This window comes from Centroberyx affinis, unplaced genomic scaffold (assembly GCF_046629955.1).
Source record: "Centroberyx affinis isolate AG114_WGS23_722 - 3 ecotype Tasmania unplaced genomic scaffold, CSIRO-AGI_Caff_v1 ptg000582l_1, whole genome shotgun sequence".
NCBI classification, from domain to species: domain Eukaryota; kingdom Metazoa; phylum Chordata; class Actinopteri; order Beryciformes; family Berycidae; genus Centroberyx; species Centroberyx affinis.
The window spans coordinates 106,001-121,577 of record NW_027279222.1 but is presented as its reverse complement, the minus strand read 5'-3'; the positions used below and the strand labels follow the sequence as shown (position 1 = coordinate 121,577).

Below are 15,577 nucleotides of genomic sequence, written 5' to 3'. Positions count from 1 at the left end.
CTGTAATCCCTCTCCTGACTTTAGTTGCTACTGTTGTATTTAGTTGTTGTAGGCTACTATTGAAACTGAGTGTAATTCACAGTGTTATCACATAATGTCATACAAATAATCTGCATTTTTTTCTTCGTTTTGTATTTTAACACAACACTTGTTTTCAACAAAAATTGATTTTTTAGTTACTTTGTTACTACAGTATATTAAACACTTTATATATTCTATAATTTTTGGTGACAGTGCATAATAAATAATATGAAAATGTTTTATGAAATGTTGTCAATGTTTGGCTGTTGGGAGCTTTGACAGTGCATTGACGTTACTGAGCCAGGGCCCAGTCTGGCCTGTACGTTCACTTTAAAAGGTTGACCGAATAATGTAGTGGCCCGGTTTTCCCCAATGATAAGTAATAATCAATGAGCTCATCCACAGCAAACATAATCTGCCAGGACCACTGCTCTCTACAAGGACAATTTTGACAAATTTCATCATCAGTTGGAGGAAGATAAGTTGAATATTTACACTTTCTACACATAAACAACTGCAAAGCAAAGTTTTGTATCTGCATGTTAGACTAATCTATAGAGCTGCTGTTGAAGCATCAGTCACATGTGTCTGCCTGTGACAGAAGATTCAAGAGGAATAAAAAAATAATCTCATAAAGTAAGTTGTTAAATTTTTTAAACGGTATGTGATAGGACTATATAGTAAATTTAGAGAAGTGCATGTTTTAATTGGGTTGTTTAACTGTACAAGTTGGACCTATAACATTCTATTATTCTATACAAAAACGACTTATTATGTACACAGGTTGTTAAAGAAACACAATATTGTCACTAGTTCTTCTGTGTGCTGCTGTCAACATTAATTGTTTTGGATAACTATTATGCCTCATCTCCACAAAGCATTGTATGGTTGTTATATTGATTATGCCCCTCCCCCAACATTTTAACCACATGAGTTACTGCATGCATGTGTGTAATGTGTGTGTTCATGTTTGTCAGGTGAGCCATGGCAGCCGATCTAGATGTGGTGAACCTGTTTGTCATTGCTGGGGGAACACTGGCTATTCCCATTCTGGCCTTCGTAGCATCGTTCCTTCTCTGGCCCTCAGCACTCATTAAAGTGTACCACTGGTAAGGCGGATGAGGGTGTTGTCCCGTCCTTCACTGTATGTTAAAATACCCGTGATGAATTCTCTTCAGAGTGCCAGAGATGGGCAAGAATACAGTGAATCAAAACTGCATCTTGTTACAAATGATAATCCTTCTAACAAATACTCATGGCAAGGAATGTTTTTAATCAAATGCATTTTGTATTTTCTAATTACAGAAATCGAATCTTTCAGAAAATTTAATCTGAACTTCTATGAACAATCAAATATGCTGTGAAAACTCATTGTATGAAACTCTAAATGAATGAGACCAGAAATCTAAGCAAATTCTATTTCACATTGCTAAGTATAAAACACCTGATATCGCTCCAACCCATCCCCCTTCGATGCCAACACTACACACCGTGTGTGTGTGTAAGAGTGAAGCTTTCTGAATCACCTCAAAGGAGCACACTGAGAATGATAGAAATACAGTAGGTACAGGCAGTTTAACTACATCATGTCCAAGGTGCTGAGGATTCAAATTACTATGAAAACTGACATTATCAACTGCCATCTATGAGGACGGTGGCCCATAAAAATTTGCATCCAGGCCCAGAATTGAATTCCATTCCACTGCAGTCATATTTCTGTATGTGTGTGTGTGTGTGAGTGTGTGTGTGTGTGTGTGTGTGTGTGTGTGTGTGTGTGTGTGTGTGTGTTGAGCTATAAGTTCACCAGCTGCCATCCCTCCCTCCTCCTCTGCAGGTACTGGAGGCGGACGCTGGGCCTGCAGGTGCGATACGCAGACTGTGGCGGCTATCGCTTCTGCTACTCCTACAGAGGGAAGCCAGGCATGAGGCCGTCCATCCTCATGCTGCACGGCTTCTCGGCCCACAAAGACACCTGGCTCACTGTCGTCAAGGTCAGGGGATCTAAAACACACAACATGAACTCATGAACTTAGCTGACTTTTTAATTCATGAGTTTGATTTCATCTTTTATTGAGTGAAAAACAAAGATTGCCTTTAGCTTTAAGATTTTTTTTTACTACTAACTCACAAATCAATACCTACTCAACTAGACAGTCAAGCCTCCTCCATTTACCAATGTGTCACACACTATTCAGGGACGTATTTAATTCTTACATTGATCTGGCTGAAACATCTTCATCACTTACAGTATTTAAGGTAAACTCAAATCCAAAATGTTGTCTTCCCTTATAAATAATGCCATCATTATGTTTTTTCCCATCTCACCTGCTTTGATTCATTGTTAGCTGCGTTGATGTAATAGCCAATAGAAACTTTTGTACTGTATTTTGTATTGTATGGAGTACTTTTATTTGTCATACTTAAGCAAATTTGATACCAAATACATGGATAGTTTTAGTCAATGAGAATGTTGAATGGAGGACTTGATTGTAACAGATTTGTGTATTTCTTCCACCGTTGCTCTTTAGTATCTACCCAAACACTTGCACATCCTGTGTGTGGACATGCCTGGCCATGAGGGAACCACACGCACCAACACAGAGGATTACTCCATCCAGGGCCAGGTCAGAAGGATCCATCAGGTAGACGCACACTTTTTTTGTTGTTGTATCTTTTTTTCCATACATATGCATGGGGTGGCATACTGACCTGTACTTTTCAGAAGTAACTGTATAAGTGAAATGATCCTCGTTCCTCGTGCTTCTCAGTTTGTAGAGACCGTTCGCTTGAACAGGAAACCATTTCATCTGGTGGGAACCTCCATGGGGGGAAACGTAGCTGGAGTTTACGCTGCCTGCTACCCCGCCGAAATCTGTAGCATGACTCTCATTTGTCCAGACGGTCAGTTACTCTGTGTGTGCGTGTATAAACATACAAGTGTTATATGCAAAGTAAAGTAACCAAGCCAAAAGTAACATAACATGGCTTAATTTAGATAGATAGATCATATATTGTATATACCCTTTATTAATCCACCTTTCCTTTACAGTTTATTATTATGTGTAAATGTGCATCTTCTGTTTCTTATCAGAAAACACTGCATTTAATCCACAGGTATAAGACACCCATGTGAGACCAAATTTGACAATCATCTGCAGGACCTGGAGCATAGCCATTACACAATAAGCATCCCACTGATCCCCACTACACCGGAGGAGATGGAGGACATGTTGAGACTTTGTTCCCATGTTCGCTTTAAGATCCCTCAACAGGTCAGGTCCACACTTGAAACTGAAAGCATTGTGAACTTCACTTTGTATGCAGTCAGCACCACAATCTCTTCCAAATGACAATCATTCTGTTGCTGTTTATACATTGTGCTTCCATGGTTTAGATTCTTCAAGGATTGGTAGATGTCCGGCTGCCTCACAATGAATTTTACCAAGAAGGTTAGTTCACTTGAGTCTGAAATATTTCCAGCATTTCCCACATGTCACAATATAATCTATGTTGGCTAAAATACCTATGATTGTCTGTTTTTGTTTAGTTTTTATGGAGATTGTTGGTGAAAAATCAAGATATGCCTTACAGGAACACTTACATCTGATCACTGCACCTTTACAAGTGATATGGGGGAAACAAGACCAGGTAATACTCAGTCGGGTCTTATTTTTTCCCCCCAGCATGTTACACTAATGGAATGACTATATTCTCAGACATGGACATCAGGGTCTGATTCATAAAGCCTGTAGGAGTGATGACCTAGCAGCTCTTTGTTACTTATGTAATAGTGAAATTCATGTAGCTGTGTACCAACTTGTGACCTTCATCTCTGTCAGTCCTCAACACAGTTAATGGCTGAAATGGATAAGAATCTATGGAGAAATGAAACTTCAGTCATATATACAGTATGTGATGTAATGATTTTCCATATTTCATTCTTCATCCCATTTCCCTCCAGGTGGTGGATGTGTCTGGAGCCACAGTGGTTGCAGAGGCCTTGCCTGGGTGCAGAGTGGACCTGCTGGAGAACTGTGGTCACTCTGTGGTGATGGAAAGGCCCCGCCGCACAGCCAAACTCATCTTGGAGTTCATCATCTCCCAGCAAGATACCAAGGGCAGCACCAAGAAGTCTTCATGATATAAAGAATTTATTTTTTTCCTCCCATTACAATGTTTCACATGTTCTTGTAGCCTATATGATTGCATCGACAGATGTTCACTACTCAGAATTTACACTAAGGTAGTAGGCAAGGCTGTACCAGCATCATATAAGTGTCTATATAAATCATTTTTGTAGCTACAAAGATTTCATTTGTAATGCAGTTTGGATGATGAAAATAAAATCCCAAGCAGTCCTGTGTGAATCCATTCAGATGTACTGGTGTAATGTATTCATCCAGAGGTGCCTGTGTGCAGCAGCACCTCCTCCCTCCCTCCCAGTTCATGATGTGCGCAGTTTTGCTGCAGCCTCGAGCGGAGCACAGCTGCCCGCTGCTACAGCTTTGTGTGTCAGCGGCAAACATCAATGAATATCTGTCTGCACCATCTAGTAGACACAGTGGACCGTTGTTATTACAGAGACACGTAGTCAAGCAAGAGAACTGGTAAGAGTTGATTTAAACTTCAATTTTATTCTGACGTAACGTTAGTCTAAATAAAGTCCGTTTTGCCAGCAAGCAGCTTACTGGCGTTAACATTAGTTATCACCGAGCGAGCGAATGGTTTCTGGACTGCTGGCGAGGTATGTTAGCTTGTAGCTAGCCAGCCATTAGCCAGTAAGCTAATAATGCTGCATAGCATTGCCAGTAGACGATTCAGTGGACGAGTCTGTATGTTTTTTTCTTGTTATGGAAATCTTGGTCTGTGGTCGACATCTTAATGGACCCAAACAAGATTTATGGACTACTAACGTCATTGATTTTTAATAAAATGTACTTGCTTGCTTGCTACCCTAGCTCGTTAGCTAACTTGCTTCATGTTTATTGCATGGAAACAGTGAATTGTATTTGGGTGGTATGGCAAGTTTGAACATTAGCTTGACTACTGAACGCTGTTACTTTATCTGCAGCTATACAGCTGTATAAGTTACCCAGATGGAAATAAATGGCTATATCTCCTTAAATTGTGACTTTAGCAGCGCCAGGTAGCACTCTGGTGGCATGAATTAGGTTTGATCCATGCATGCGTTATTTCACCTATGCTTACACACACTCACACATACATACCGTTGCTTTGTCAGAAAGCACACCCAAATTTTCCTCAGAAAATGTACCAAATCTAGTGTTTTAAATAATCTCGTAACTCATAAATGAGCAGTGTTAAATAGCCATTTAATTTAAAATGCTAGCATTGCTTTCTCCCAAGCAAGCAAGCTCCCTGGTAGAGCAGTTCTCATCTAATCCAATCCTTATGGAAGGACAAGCTCTTCAAGTTTGAGTAAGTGAATACTATCAGATACTGCTAACTTTGTGGCAGAAAGAGCCTGCCAGCATTTTAACTGAGCCTGTTTGATTTGGCATCCTTCTCGTCCTTCATATTCTTCATATCAAATTTTGTTACAGCTCATGTATTGTGACTCTTTTCATAGGTGATATTGAAGTAAACCAAACTACATTCATTGCCTCTCTGTATTGGTTCTGACCAAGTGGGCATCTTTTTCTACAAATGGATAATGGAGACTGGGGCCATAGGGTAAGAGATGGTTCAAAGTCAGTCCAGAGTAAGAGCAATGTCAGATGTTGCTGCTATAGAAATGTTTGTTGATTATCAGTATAGAATATATACACTAAGTGTGTGGTTTATTTTTGTTTAATGTGTCTACATCCCAGTAGTCATTTATACTGTTCACATTATAGACTAGAACTGTTATATGCAAATTATAATTTCCTTTTTCCTCATGCAAACTTGTGATTCTTATCCTCTCTGCTCTCTTTTGTTGTAGATGACTAATCCTGTCACCTTGAACGTGGGAGGTCACCTTTATACCACCAGCTTATCAACCCTGCAGCGCTATCCAGACTCCATGCTGGGTGCCATGTTCCGGGGAGATTTCCCCACAACCCGCGACTCCCAGGGGAATTACTTCATCGATCGCGACGGGACACTTTTCCGGTACATCCTGAACTTCCTGCGGACATCTGAGCTCACTCTTCCTCTGGACTTCACAGAGACGGACCTCCTGAGGAAAGAGGCAGACTTCTACCAGATTGAGCCTCTGATCCAGTGCCTTAATGATCCCAAGCCGCTCTACCCTCCTGACATCTTCGAGCAGGTAGTGGAACTGTCCAGCACACGGAAACTGTCAAAGTACTCAAACCCAGTGGCTGTTATCATCACTCAGCTGACCATAACCACAAAGGTACACGCCCTGCTGGAGGGGATTTCCAACAACTTCACGAAGTGGAACAAACACATGATGGACACTAGAGACTGCCAGGTGTCTTTCACCTTCGGACCATGTGACTATCATCAAGAGGTGTCCCTCAGGGTTCACCTGATGGACTACATCATGAAACAAGGCTTCACCATTCGGAACACACGTGTGCATCACATGAGCGAGCGTGCAAACGAGAACACAGTGGAGCATCACTGGACTTTCTGTAGGCCGGCGCTCAAAGTTGAAGACTGATGAAAATATTGTTATAGATGACATTAGTAGAGGTTTGTCATAATAATGAATTAGAAAAGTTTAAATTGTGATTAAAAGAGAACAAATAAGACTGTTGCACAATTTGGATATGTGTCACTAGTAATTAATATTTTATGGATTATTTAGATCACAGTGGTACGTAACACGCACAATATCCAGACAGATAATATCAAAGGAATAAAAATCTTTTGATTTAATGGTGAAACAAAATCTGTTGTGGTGCACAAATGTTATTATGGTGCAAAATATTCTCAGCTGGGCTACCACAAGATACAAAGAAACCGTTGCTGTGATGCACATATTTGGGTACAATTTTTTTTTATTATGTCCAGGAGTAATGAGTACGTCATTGCAAAAATAAATAAATAAATAAATAGTGATATGACTGCAAATGTTCTCAAGGTCATAATCAGTTTATCAAATTGTTTTTATTTTTGTTTTACAAAAACAAAAACACATTTCTTATAAAACAAAAATGCAATCCTTTGCAATGTGTTTTTATTTAGGAACACTGTCTTTTACCCCCAATGCCAAACTATGCTAAAGAATGTGGGTATAACTATTCCCTGCAGAATAATTGTGTATTTTATGTCATTGATCTGGTTCCCAGTGTCTAAGAGCCTGTTTACACCCAATCCAGTCATTAACTGTTTGATTGTAACCAGATAGCCATGATTTAACACAGATTTAAGACGCTATGTCTAGATCTGGCATCAAAGCCACATGTAGATGTGTGTACATGAACCCTATAGATAACAGTTTGGGGATTTAAGTCGACAAAAACTAAAGATTGTAAAATATTGTGCATATTATTGTACCCCTTAAACAAGTTGTCTTGGACAAAAATTAAGCCAAGTTTTGGACTAGAGACACTTTCAACAAAGAATTTTTTTGGATGTAGAGTGGGCAGGACTGCATAATAAAGTATGATTATCCTTGGGCCATTTTTTTCTGGTGACTATAGATATTAAAATTAGTCTTATTAGCTCTGTATTATCTTATTGTACGGTACTATTTCTAAAGACCCTAGTAGTGTTGCATGTGTCTGAGTGTCTTGTGTATGTATATGTATTTGCCATGTGTGTATCTGCAGTATTATGTCATCATGTTACCCATTAGAGCTCATATTACTAGTGATGTATTTGGTCTCCACAGCCAAATAAACCCATTTGTGTATTTGTCACTCATTAACTTAGCTTTTTGGTTGACCTTTTTTGCCTTTTATGAGGACACAAGTGATTGCATAAGATGGCTAACAAGCTTGCTTGTGGCTAGTAGTGATTTTTTGAAAGCAGGTAATATTGATGGGAGGGTCTTGATAGTTAAATATATTTAACCATAATCATAATATTTCTACAAAATATTACATGTTTGAATATTACATGAAGTCATAAGGAAGTATAGGCTAATAAAAGTTTGTTGAGGGCACAATTATACAAAAAAGTTGCAAAATATGCTACTGTTGAAGTCCAAGTAAAGTCATTACATGTATATCATTTATGGTTTTAAAGTGTAGCCTACTTCTCTAGCTTTCGGGTATAGGAAATTAATTCAGTGAGGCTTTTCTATTTACAGGACACAAGACCTAGCTCCCCTTATTTAAATATTGTCATTGGTTTACAGGAGCCAATGAAAACACACCCGGATGTCACGTTGTCAAGCGCATTATTGGGTGCGCGCGTTATAGTAGCCCAAGTATACCGATTGGCCTGCCGTTGTTTCTCCTTTCGGTTTACATAGAACTCCGCCCGTCTGGTTTACGGTAGGTGTTAAAGCGCACGCACTCATGTCCCTCGCTGTTATAACACTTGTAAAGGACAAGTAAGGTCCATGCGATATGCCTGAAATAGGTTATCGTAAGAGTTTTTCCACAATATCGTGTCTTTAAATTGTAGAGTATTTCGGTGTCACTGTTGCCATATCAACCGTATAGCGAGAAGCGGCCAGCGCGCCTGTATGTCCGTTTGTCCAAGATGTTTCGGAGGAGTCAGAACATCAAGTACATGCTGAGCCTTGTACCGGGTAAACGTCGTTTTGGGACGTACAGATTCCTTCCCATCTTCTTTTGTATTGGAGGCGTGATGGAGTGGATCATGATCAACGTGAGGATAGGGAAGGAGACTTTCTGTACGTAAAGTATAAAACCCAACTCCATTTTCTTGAATAGTCAAACGATATACATGATATAACACGAGGAGAATAATTTCAAGTGCACCTCGTGAGCTTCTACTTCTGAGATCCGATTTCGTAAACACGACAAGTGCATTGGTCGGAAATAATGACAAAATGGACACCATAACATTTTTTTTGGTGGGTGATGTTTCACTTTAGGAATGAAGCAACACAGTGCTACTTTGTGCTGCGGTGACATATTGAAGTGGAGAAAAAAAAATCCATGCCAGGATTGCCAATTGATGAAAAAAATGGGTGACAGCTAAAGTAACTTAGTGAAAAAAGAAGCATACACCAATATTAGTTATTAATATGGGATGCCAAACAATAACATACAGCAGCCTAATAACTTCACCTACATCATTGTTAGTATCAGTTCCTGACATGTCTCATGTTCTCTCCGCCCCCTAAACGTCACATCTGGGAAAACTCCGACTTTCCCAGTCGTATTTGCCACTTTGGCTCGTTCATCTGCTCTGAATCCGTAGTTTCCAATATTTCCGACATGACTTGAATCTCCCATGTCGCACTGGCCACTCGGTTGTTCCTGTACAGTGCAGATTTTTCTAGAAGGAGATAGGTGGGCGGGTCCCAGAAGAGACCAAACAGAGTCAAATCAGGCCAGTAGCTCGTCTGGATTGAATTTAAGTCTTCCGGATTAATATGATGCTTCACTATACTGACTTTAGTAGGCAGATTCTAGCCTAGACGGTATAATCAATCAGTGACTGAAATCAATGACGTGACGGGATGTGGAAACTGCCATGTTGCATGCTGCAGTGTACAGTCTGGTTGGTACAGGCCTGCAGTTAGGATTGTGGATGTACTGGATAGAACTGGGACAGAGCACAGTAGTTGACTATGCAGATGTGTCCTCCTCAGACTTTCCTACACTTCTGTCCCCTCCTCTGCTGGTCTCCTATCAGGAAGCATGGAAAAACTGAGAGATGGGAGGGAGGAGGAGGACAGAGGGGGAACTGAGACAGTTGTTTCTTACACGATACAAAGTGCAAGCAGTCCAACTTTTGGAACACACTCTGTATTTGTGTTATTGAATTTATGACAGACTAGATACGCCACATTTGCATTTTATAAACTTTGCAGGAAGAGAGCTATAGTGTTTTTCTTCTTCCTATAACCCCACCCATATCCCATTACTTCAAAATTATCTGTTATATCCCAGGAGTCTGGGAGGACTGAAAATCCTCTCTCCCTCAAAGCTGCCCACTCTCTCTTCTTATCCTGTAATATCCTTAGTATCCTGAGACCTTTTAGCCATATCCATAGGATTATTCCTCTTCATAACACAACTGACTACCATTCCTAGAAAAAAACAAGAATCTAGTGCCTGGTTGCATAAATATACAAGGTGGTTTCATCCCTGAGCTGTTGATTTGTTTCCTTATCACTTCTGTCATGGTCACAAAGTCTCTTCTTTGGCAGTCATCCCGGTTTTTAACAATTATTACATGACAACTAATTGAAGAGAAGACCTAGTTGGTAAAGTTGGATCATCCAGAATGTAGTCTCAATAGTCCAGCATCCTGCCACATTTGACTGCTCCAGCTATTACTGTACCAAAAATGTCTGTAGTATTATCATTTCATTTTTTTCTCTCTTTTCTTGTTGTTTGCCAGATGACGTCTACAGGAGAAAACAGTCAGAACGGGAGTACCAGCAGAAAATCACAGATGGTTTGGTAGTTCTTGATGAGCCTGCAGCCAAGTGAATGATGGTGGGACATAATGATGACGACACAGGTGTGAAATCTGGACACGTCCTTGGACACTTGTTTCCATCAGGCTGGAATGGACTTAATAGCACCTTTCTGGGTTAAAAATACTTTATCAAAATTATGGATGTTTCTCATTAAAGGTGCTGTGTGTTTTAACATTTTAACATCAATAAATCAGTACCACTTTAATTTTGAGACATAAGTGTAATTACCGCAAACAAACGAGACCATCATAGAGAAGATTGACAGCCTCTACCGGACTCCACACTGCATTTAACTTCATGTGCCACTGGTTTGGATTTTGAGGGGAAATCTGCTGGATTGCTTTACGGCACAAAACAGGAAGAAGCCCGCTGTTCTTTGCAATCGCAGATCATGGAAGGAGTGAAAGGCAGATAGAAAAATCACTTCCAACATGTTTACCCTCTTCAGTAAAGTGATAGAATAAACAAACGCACACGCAGAGACACTGGGGGAGGGCAACGTCCTCCTTGTGGCAGGAACCAGCAGGGTTTATGGGAAATGTAGTCTTCATTTTGAGAAAGACTCGCACTAACAATACCAATCGTCTCAACCATGGTCTCATTTGCTTACAGTAACTGTATCAAGGTATCACAATTACTTTGACCATGATATATTTATTTATAAAAATGCTACATATTATACATACCACCTTTTTAACAATGCAAGACATAAAGGTAGCGCAAAAGAGTCAAACTCAGCAAAAATGTAACAAAAGTAATAAAAAGATTAATTAATTTAGTCAAGATGTATTCAATACTGGCAGAATTACACTGACAAGAGACCAATAGGCTGTTTCTTGCCCGAGGCTATATCTTGCAAATTAACAAAATTGTGTGTAAAGCTGTATTGCTCATGGACGAGGCTAAACGTATTCACATGTCGACACACTGAAGATGGAACTGATGTATGAAATTCATTTCTGAAAATGTGTAAATTCTAAAACTTGAACTGTATGGCAGTGTTATTGAGTATATAAAGAGGTAACTTAAAAACATTAGTATTTACTAAATGGTATTAGTAGAGCTTCCCCCCCTAATGTAGTTAAATTGTCTCAAAGCATGCTTTGGTTGGTTCAGTGGTATTTTCCAATAGGGAGAGTATGAAGACAGATGAAGCTGTTGGGGTGCTGAGCCAGCAAGAGCGGGTTCCCATCCAGTCTCACCTCTTCCATGTTGCTTCGGATGTAGTGAGTGTTGTTGCCTCTGCAGAATGTCTCATCTGTCAGTGTGGTGATGTTGTTGTTCTGCGGCCCGAGGAGACAAAATTAGCCCATCAACTATCTACTAAAAGCTATGCAGACATAATCATCTCTGATGAATTTAGCTTAATATATCGATTGCAGTGAAGTAAAGATGAACTTACATTTAGGTGCACAGTGTGAATAGACTCTGGAAGATGTGGTATTGCTTCCAGTTGGTTGTTTCCAAGGTATAGATATGCCAGTCGTGTGAGTTTCTGCAACAACACAAGAACACACAGGCCACTTCAGGTGAGGCTGCTTACTCAGTCTGACATCCAAACATCTTGAATTGCATTCAAGGTAAGTTTTGCAACTATCGCTAAGACTGAATAGGTTTCATTGTATGTCAGAACATTAGCACAAGATCACTGGACTGACTTCCTGGCTTACTTTAAAAGCACTTGACTTGACACCCTGGGTTTTAAGCTTGTTGAAATTGGCATTCAATGAGATTAGTTTGGTAGGCAGCATGGGAAGTTTAGTCAGTCTGTTCTCTGCCAGAGTGAGCTCCTCCAGATTGGGAAGTTTTGAAAAAGCCCCATCTTCTATCTCAGTGATCAGGTTCCCAGTCAGGTCAATTCTTTTTAACGTGGCTGGAAAAAGTCAAAACAAATGAAGAATTAGTTGAAGACTCAGAATTTGCACCTAGTATCATCTGTGTGTATATATATTTTTTAAAAACTATCAGTGCAGCATTGAATTAGACTTCTATTTACCCATGTCTGCAAAGTCCTTGTTTTTTATTTTGGTGATTTTGTTGAAGCGTGCATACAGATAGGCTGTTTCCTTTGGCAGTGCCGGGACGTTTGACATTTCGGGGGACACCTCCTCACAGTACACAGATCCAGTCAGGCAAACGCACAGTAGGCATGTTGGCAGCTCTGAAATCAACACATTGTTTCCCTCCATTTCATCTAGAATTAAATGCTTTTCTTACCTATGTTGTGAATCAGTCAAGTAATTAGTCTCATTGCTGTTACTTTGAAACCTAAAACACACTACATGCACATTGGAAGAGGACACTTGAACAGCCCTGTTATTACATAATGGGGGCTTTAGCTACATCCACAAAAATGTGGAAGAATGCCTCGGCAAACGTTGCATAATCAGCTTTGAAAATGCATCCGATTGTTGAAAACTGTTTATCAGTGCAAACAAACATTACCATCAGCTTTTGGAGCCACTGCTGAGTCCGTGTCTAAGTCTCCATAGTCAGAAATGGACACGTCTGTCTGTAGAAAGAAAGAGTCTTAACAACACTTGACAGATATAATTATCTTCCAAGTTTAGACTGTGTAGTGCAACTCCAACAGATACATATTTTTTTTTTTTACCTTGGGTTTTCTTGCTTCCATGTATTCACTTTTCGCTGCAGAAGATAGCATCCATGGGAACATTACAATTGTGAAAATCAAAGTCCTCAAGTGCACCATTGTGTCTTAATTGCTGGTGAGAGAAGTGTTGTGAGGAGAGTGCTGTCTGCTGGTCCATGTGAGCAGGAAAAATTTTCCATCCAGTTTTTATTAAGCTGCCAGTAGACTTTTGAGGAAGAGAAGGAAACAAACTTTAACTCACTACATGCTGTGCTGGTCTTGCTCTCAGGTCTTGATAACTTTCCTGACTATTTGTATACTATGTTTTTCTCTAGCAAACAGGAATAGTCTCTGTTGATAGTGGGGAGAGGATGTTGAGTCTAATGAGCACAGAGTGTCAATTACAGTCTTGGCTGATGGCAAATTGACAACTACTTAACACTGTGCTTTTCACTTTGAATGTAAAAGGAACTTTGTGGTTGCTGAAAGGACAAAGTAGTTGTGTGTTTTGGGAATAGGTGGAAAAACATGGAAGAATGTTGACTTTTTAAATATATGAACAATCAGGGACATTGGTGACTTGGAGAGTGGAGAGAAAATAAAGACAAGAAACAGCAGGATACGATCACTGGAATTTTGGCTCGAGTCAAAGTGATTATAAATTGAAAAGCCAAACCAAGCAATGAACTGGAGAGAGAGTATTACTCTGACCAAGTTCTCCCTTTAACTTCAGTTAACCCATGATAACTCCTGCTTACAGATGCTTTGCTGTTGTATTGTGTTGCTTTAGGACAGTGCCACTCCCACATTAGAGTCGACTCAATTTGTGAAACAATCATTTACAGCTAAGGATATAATTGTGTGTGGGGTTGTTGGGTTGTTGTTTTTTGTTTTAGATCAACTGCAGTCGGCAGGCTCTGGACTCCTACTTTGAGAAGATATGCAGCGACCTCCTTTTCTTTTAAATAAGGATAAACCTTCCTCAATACAAGTAGCTTGACTCAAATTGACTTGACTCAGATTCAAATTCTTCAACATGAACTAAACTTTCCATCGGCAAATGCAACGCCCTTCTGGTTTCTTCTCCAACAAGCATGGTTAAACATGACACTGTACTGTATGTGAGGTGTGAAACTTTATGCTCTTCCACCTGCAAATTATTCATGCTTCCCCTCAGCAGAGGTAATAATACTAATACTTATAATCTAATTTACTCCTTGGTATTCATCCACAGGTATCCTGCTTTGCATATATGTCTGCATCTCTGGACACATGCAGTTGAGGCTAAAGAGAGAAAGTGCATTGTTTGAATAAATTAAGTAATACCTGAATTCCTCAAAACATTTTTATTTTTTTCTTGATTTTTGCAGTCAGTGTGGAGTCTGCTGTTGGTGAAAGAAAACAGTGTTGAAGAGCTGGAAGATGACAACCAGTTTGAGTCTTGGCAGTTACTGATTTTTCCAAGGCGACCTCGAATGAATCTGCTTTTTCCCGCAAGTCACATGAGCTAGCTGAGTGTTCACCTTAGGTTCTCCAGTAATGTAATGGGTATGCTTCAAAATCACTGTCTGGTATGTTTTGCAAGTCCACTCTCATATATTACTGCCAAAATAATATTTGTAGTATATATAGTATTTATATAACCTATGTTATTTTTAACCTGCTTAAAATGAGGCTTTTCGCTGAAAAAAAATGTTAAAATATTGAAGTATTAACAGTTGTCCTCCACTGCAGTCAACTCAAAAATGTTCTTTTGGTAACCTACAGATTCCATACAGGTGATAGTCAAGGTTTACAGACAGTTTCTGTAGGGCAGACCAAGGTCATTGTAAAAGATGTTTGTTGTAAAGTTAGAAATGGGTTAATATACTTCTATTCACTACAGAAGAGCAAAAAAACAGCCTTTTGCTGCATTGAAACAGTTATGATTCATGTCAAAGCAAATTCCTCCAATCCTCCAAAACATGTTTTTTGAACATTCATTTTCCACCTTCCTGTGTGTTTCTTAAAGGAATACAGCAACTCTAAGCAAAAGCTGTTTGCTCAGCTGATTGTTGTGTAGTTCCACTCCTTTTTGATTCAGCTCAATAAGACAGAGAGATAAGCCTCAAATCACACAGCTGCACCTTGAGTGAGAGCTGGCAAAACAAGCAGAACTTCCCATCCATAAAGCTCTGACTCTCTGATGGTGTGAAAAGAAAACTTCTATGGGCCTTTTGCTACTGAGGGAAAATCTTCTCTGTCCATGTTCTGCTTCAAAAGACGTTAATTTGCTCTGCGCTGGGTGTAAGAAAAACAATCAACATCAAAAAAGCTTGAATCAAACTCAACAAATCATTTCTAATAATGCTGAATTAGATTTCAATATTTGTTACAGATGGTGAAGGAGACTGGACACTCTGTAGGGCTTTGAAATGTAA

At 39.6% G+C, this 15,577-nt stretch overlaps 4 protein-coding genes across 5 annotated transcripts; 3 read left to right on the top strand and 1 right to left on the bottom strand.

Annotated features, from left to right (window-relative positions):
- Positions 1-1,005: 1,005 nt before the first annotated feature.
- Positions 1,006-4,281, top strand: abhd6b (abhydrolase domain containing 6, acylglycerol lipase b). Its single transcript, XM_071518479.1, has 8 exons — positions 1,006-1,130; positions 1,856-2,012; positions 2,550-2,663; positions 2,790-2,922; positions 3,136-3,293; positions 3,416-3,470; positions 3,569-3,669; positions 3,983-4,281. Exons 1-8 carry the CDS (start codon positions 1,006-1,008, stop codon positions 4,160-4,162), a joined length of 1,023 nt encoding a protein of 340 aa, XP_071374580.1. The 3' UTR covers positions 4,163-4,281.
- A 251-nt stretch (positions 4,282-4,532) lies between these two features.
- Positions 4,533-7,853, top strand: kctd6b (potassium channel tetramerization domain containing 6b). 2 transcript variants are annotated; one of them, XM_071518477.1, is made up of 3 exons: positions 4,533-4,628; positions 5,612-5,715; positions 5,966-7,853. In XM_071518477.1, the coding sequence occupies exons 2-3, from the start codon at positions 5,689-5,691 to the stop codon at positions 6,650-6,652; spliced, it is 714 nt and encodes a 237-aa protein (XP_071374578.1). In that variant the 5' UTR covers positions 4,533-4,628; positions 5,612-5,688; the 3' UTR covers positions 6,653-7,853. The 2 variants fall into 2 exon arrangements, with proteins under 2 accessions (XP_071374578.1, XP_071374579.1); XM_071518478.1 differs by lacking the exon at positions 5,612-5,715 and having other exon boundaries at positions 4,535-4,628.
- Positions 7,854-8,442: 589 nt separating this feature from the next.
- On the top strand, positions 8,443-11,342 carry LOC139643334 (ubiquinol-cytochrome c reductase complex assembly factor 5). Its single transcript, XM_071518458.1, has 2 exons — positions 8,443-8,800; positions 10,483-11,342. Exons 1-2 carry the CDS (start codon positions 8,647-8,649, stop codon positions 10,572-10,574), a joined length of 246 nt encoding a protein of 81 aa, XP_071374559.1. The 5' UTR covers positions 8,443-8,646; the 3' UTR covers positions 10,575-11,342.
- A 143-nt stretch (positions 11,343-11,485) lies between these two features.
- ognb (osteoglycin, paralog b) lies at positions 11,486-13,324 on the bottom strand. Its single transcript, XM_071518457.1, has 6 exons — positions 13,179-13,324; positions 13,010-13,076; positions 12,561-12,725; positions 12,235-12,437; positions 11,967-12,059; positions 11,486-11,847 (listed from the first exon to the last, which is right to left on the bottom strand). The coding sequence occupies exons 1-6, from the start codon at positions 13,275-13,277 to the stop codon at positions 11,677-11,679; spliced, it is 798 nt and encodes a 265-aa protein (XP_071374558.1). The 5' UTR covers positions 13,278-13,324; the 3' UTR covers positions 11,486-11,676.
- Positions 13,325-15,577: the final 2,253 nt, after the last annotated feature.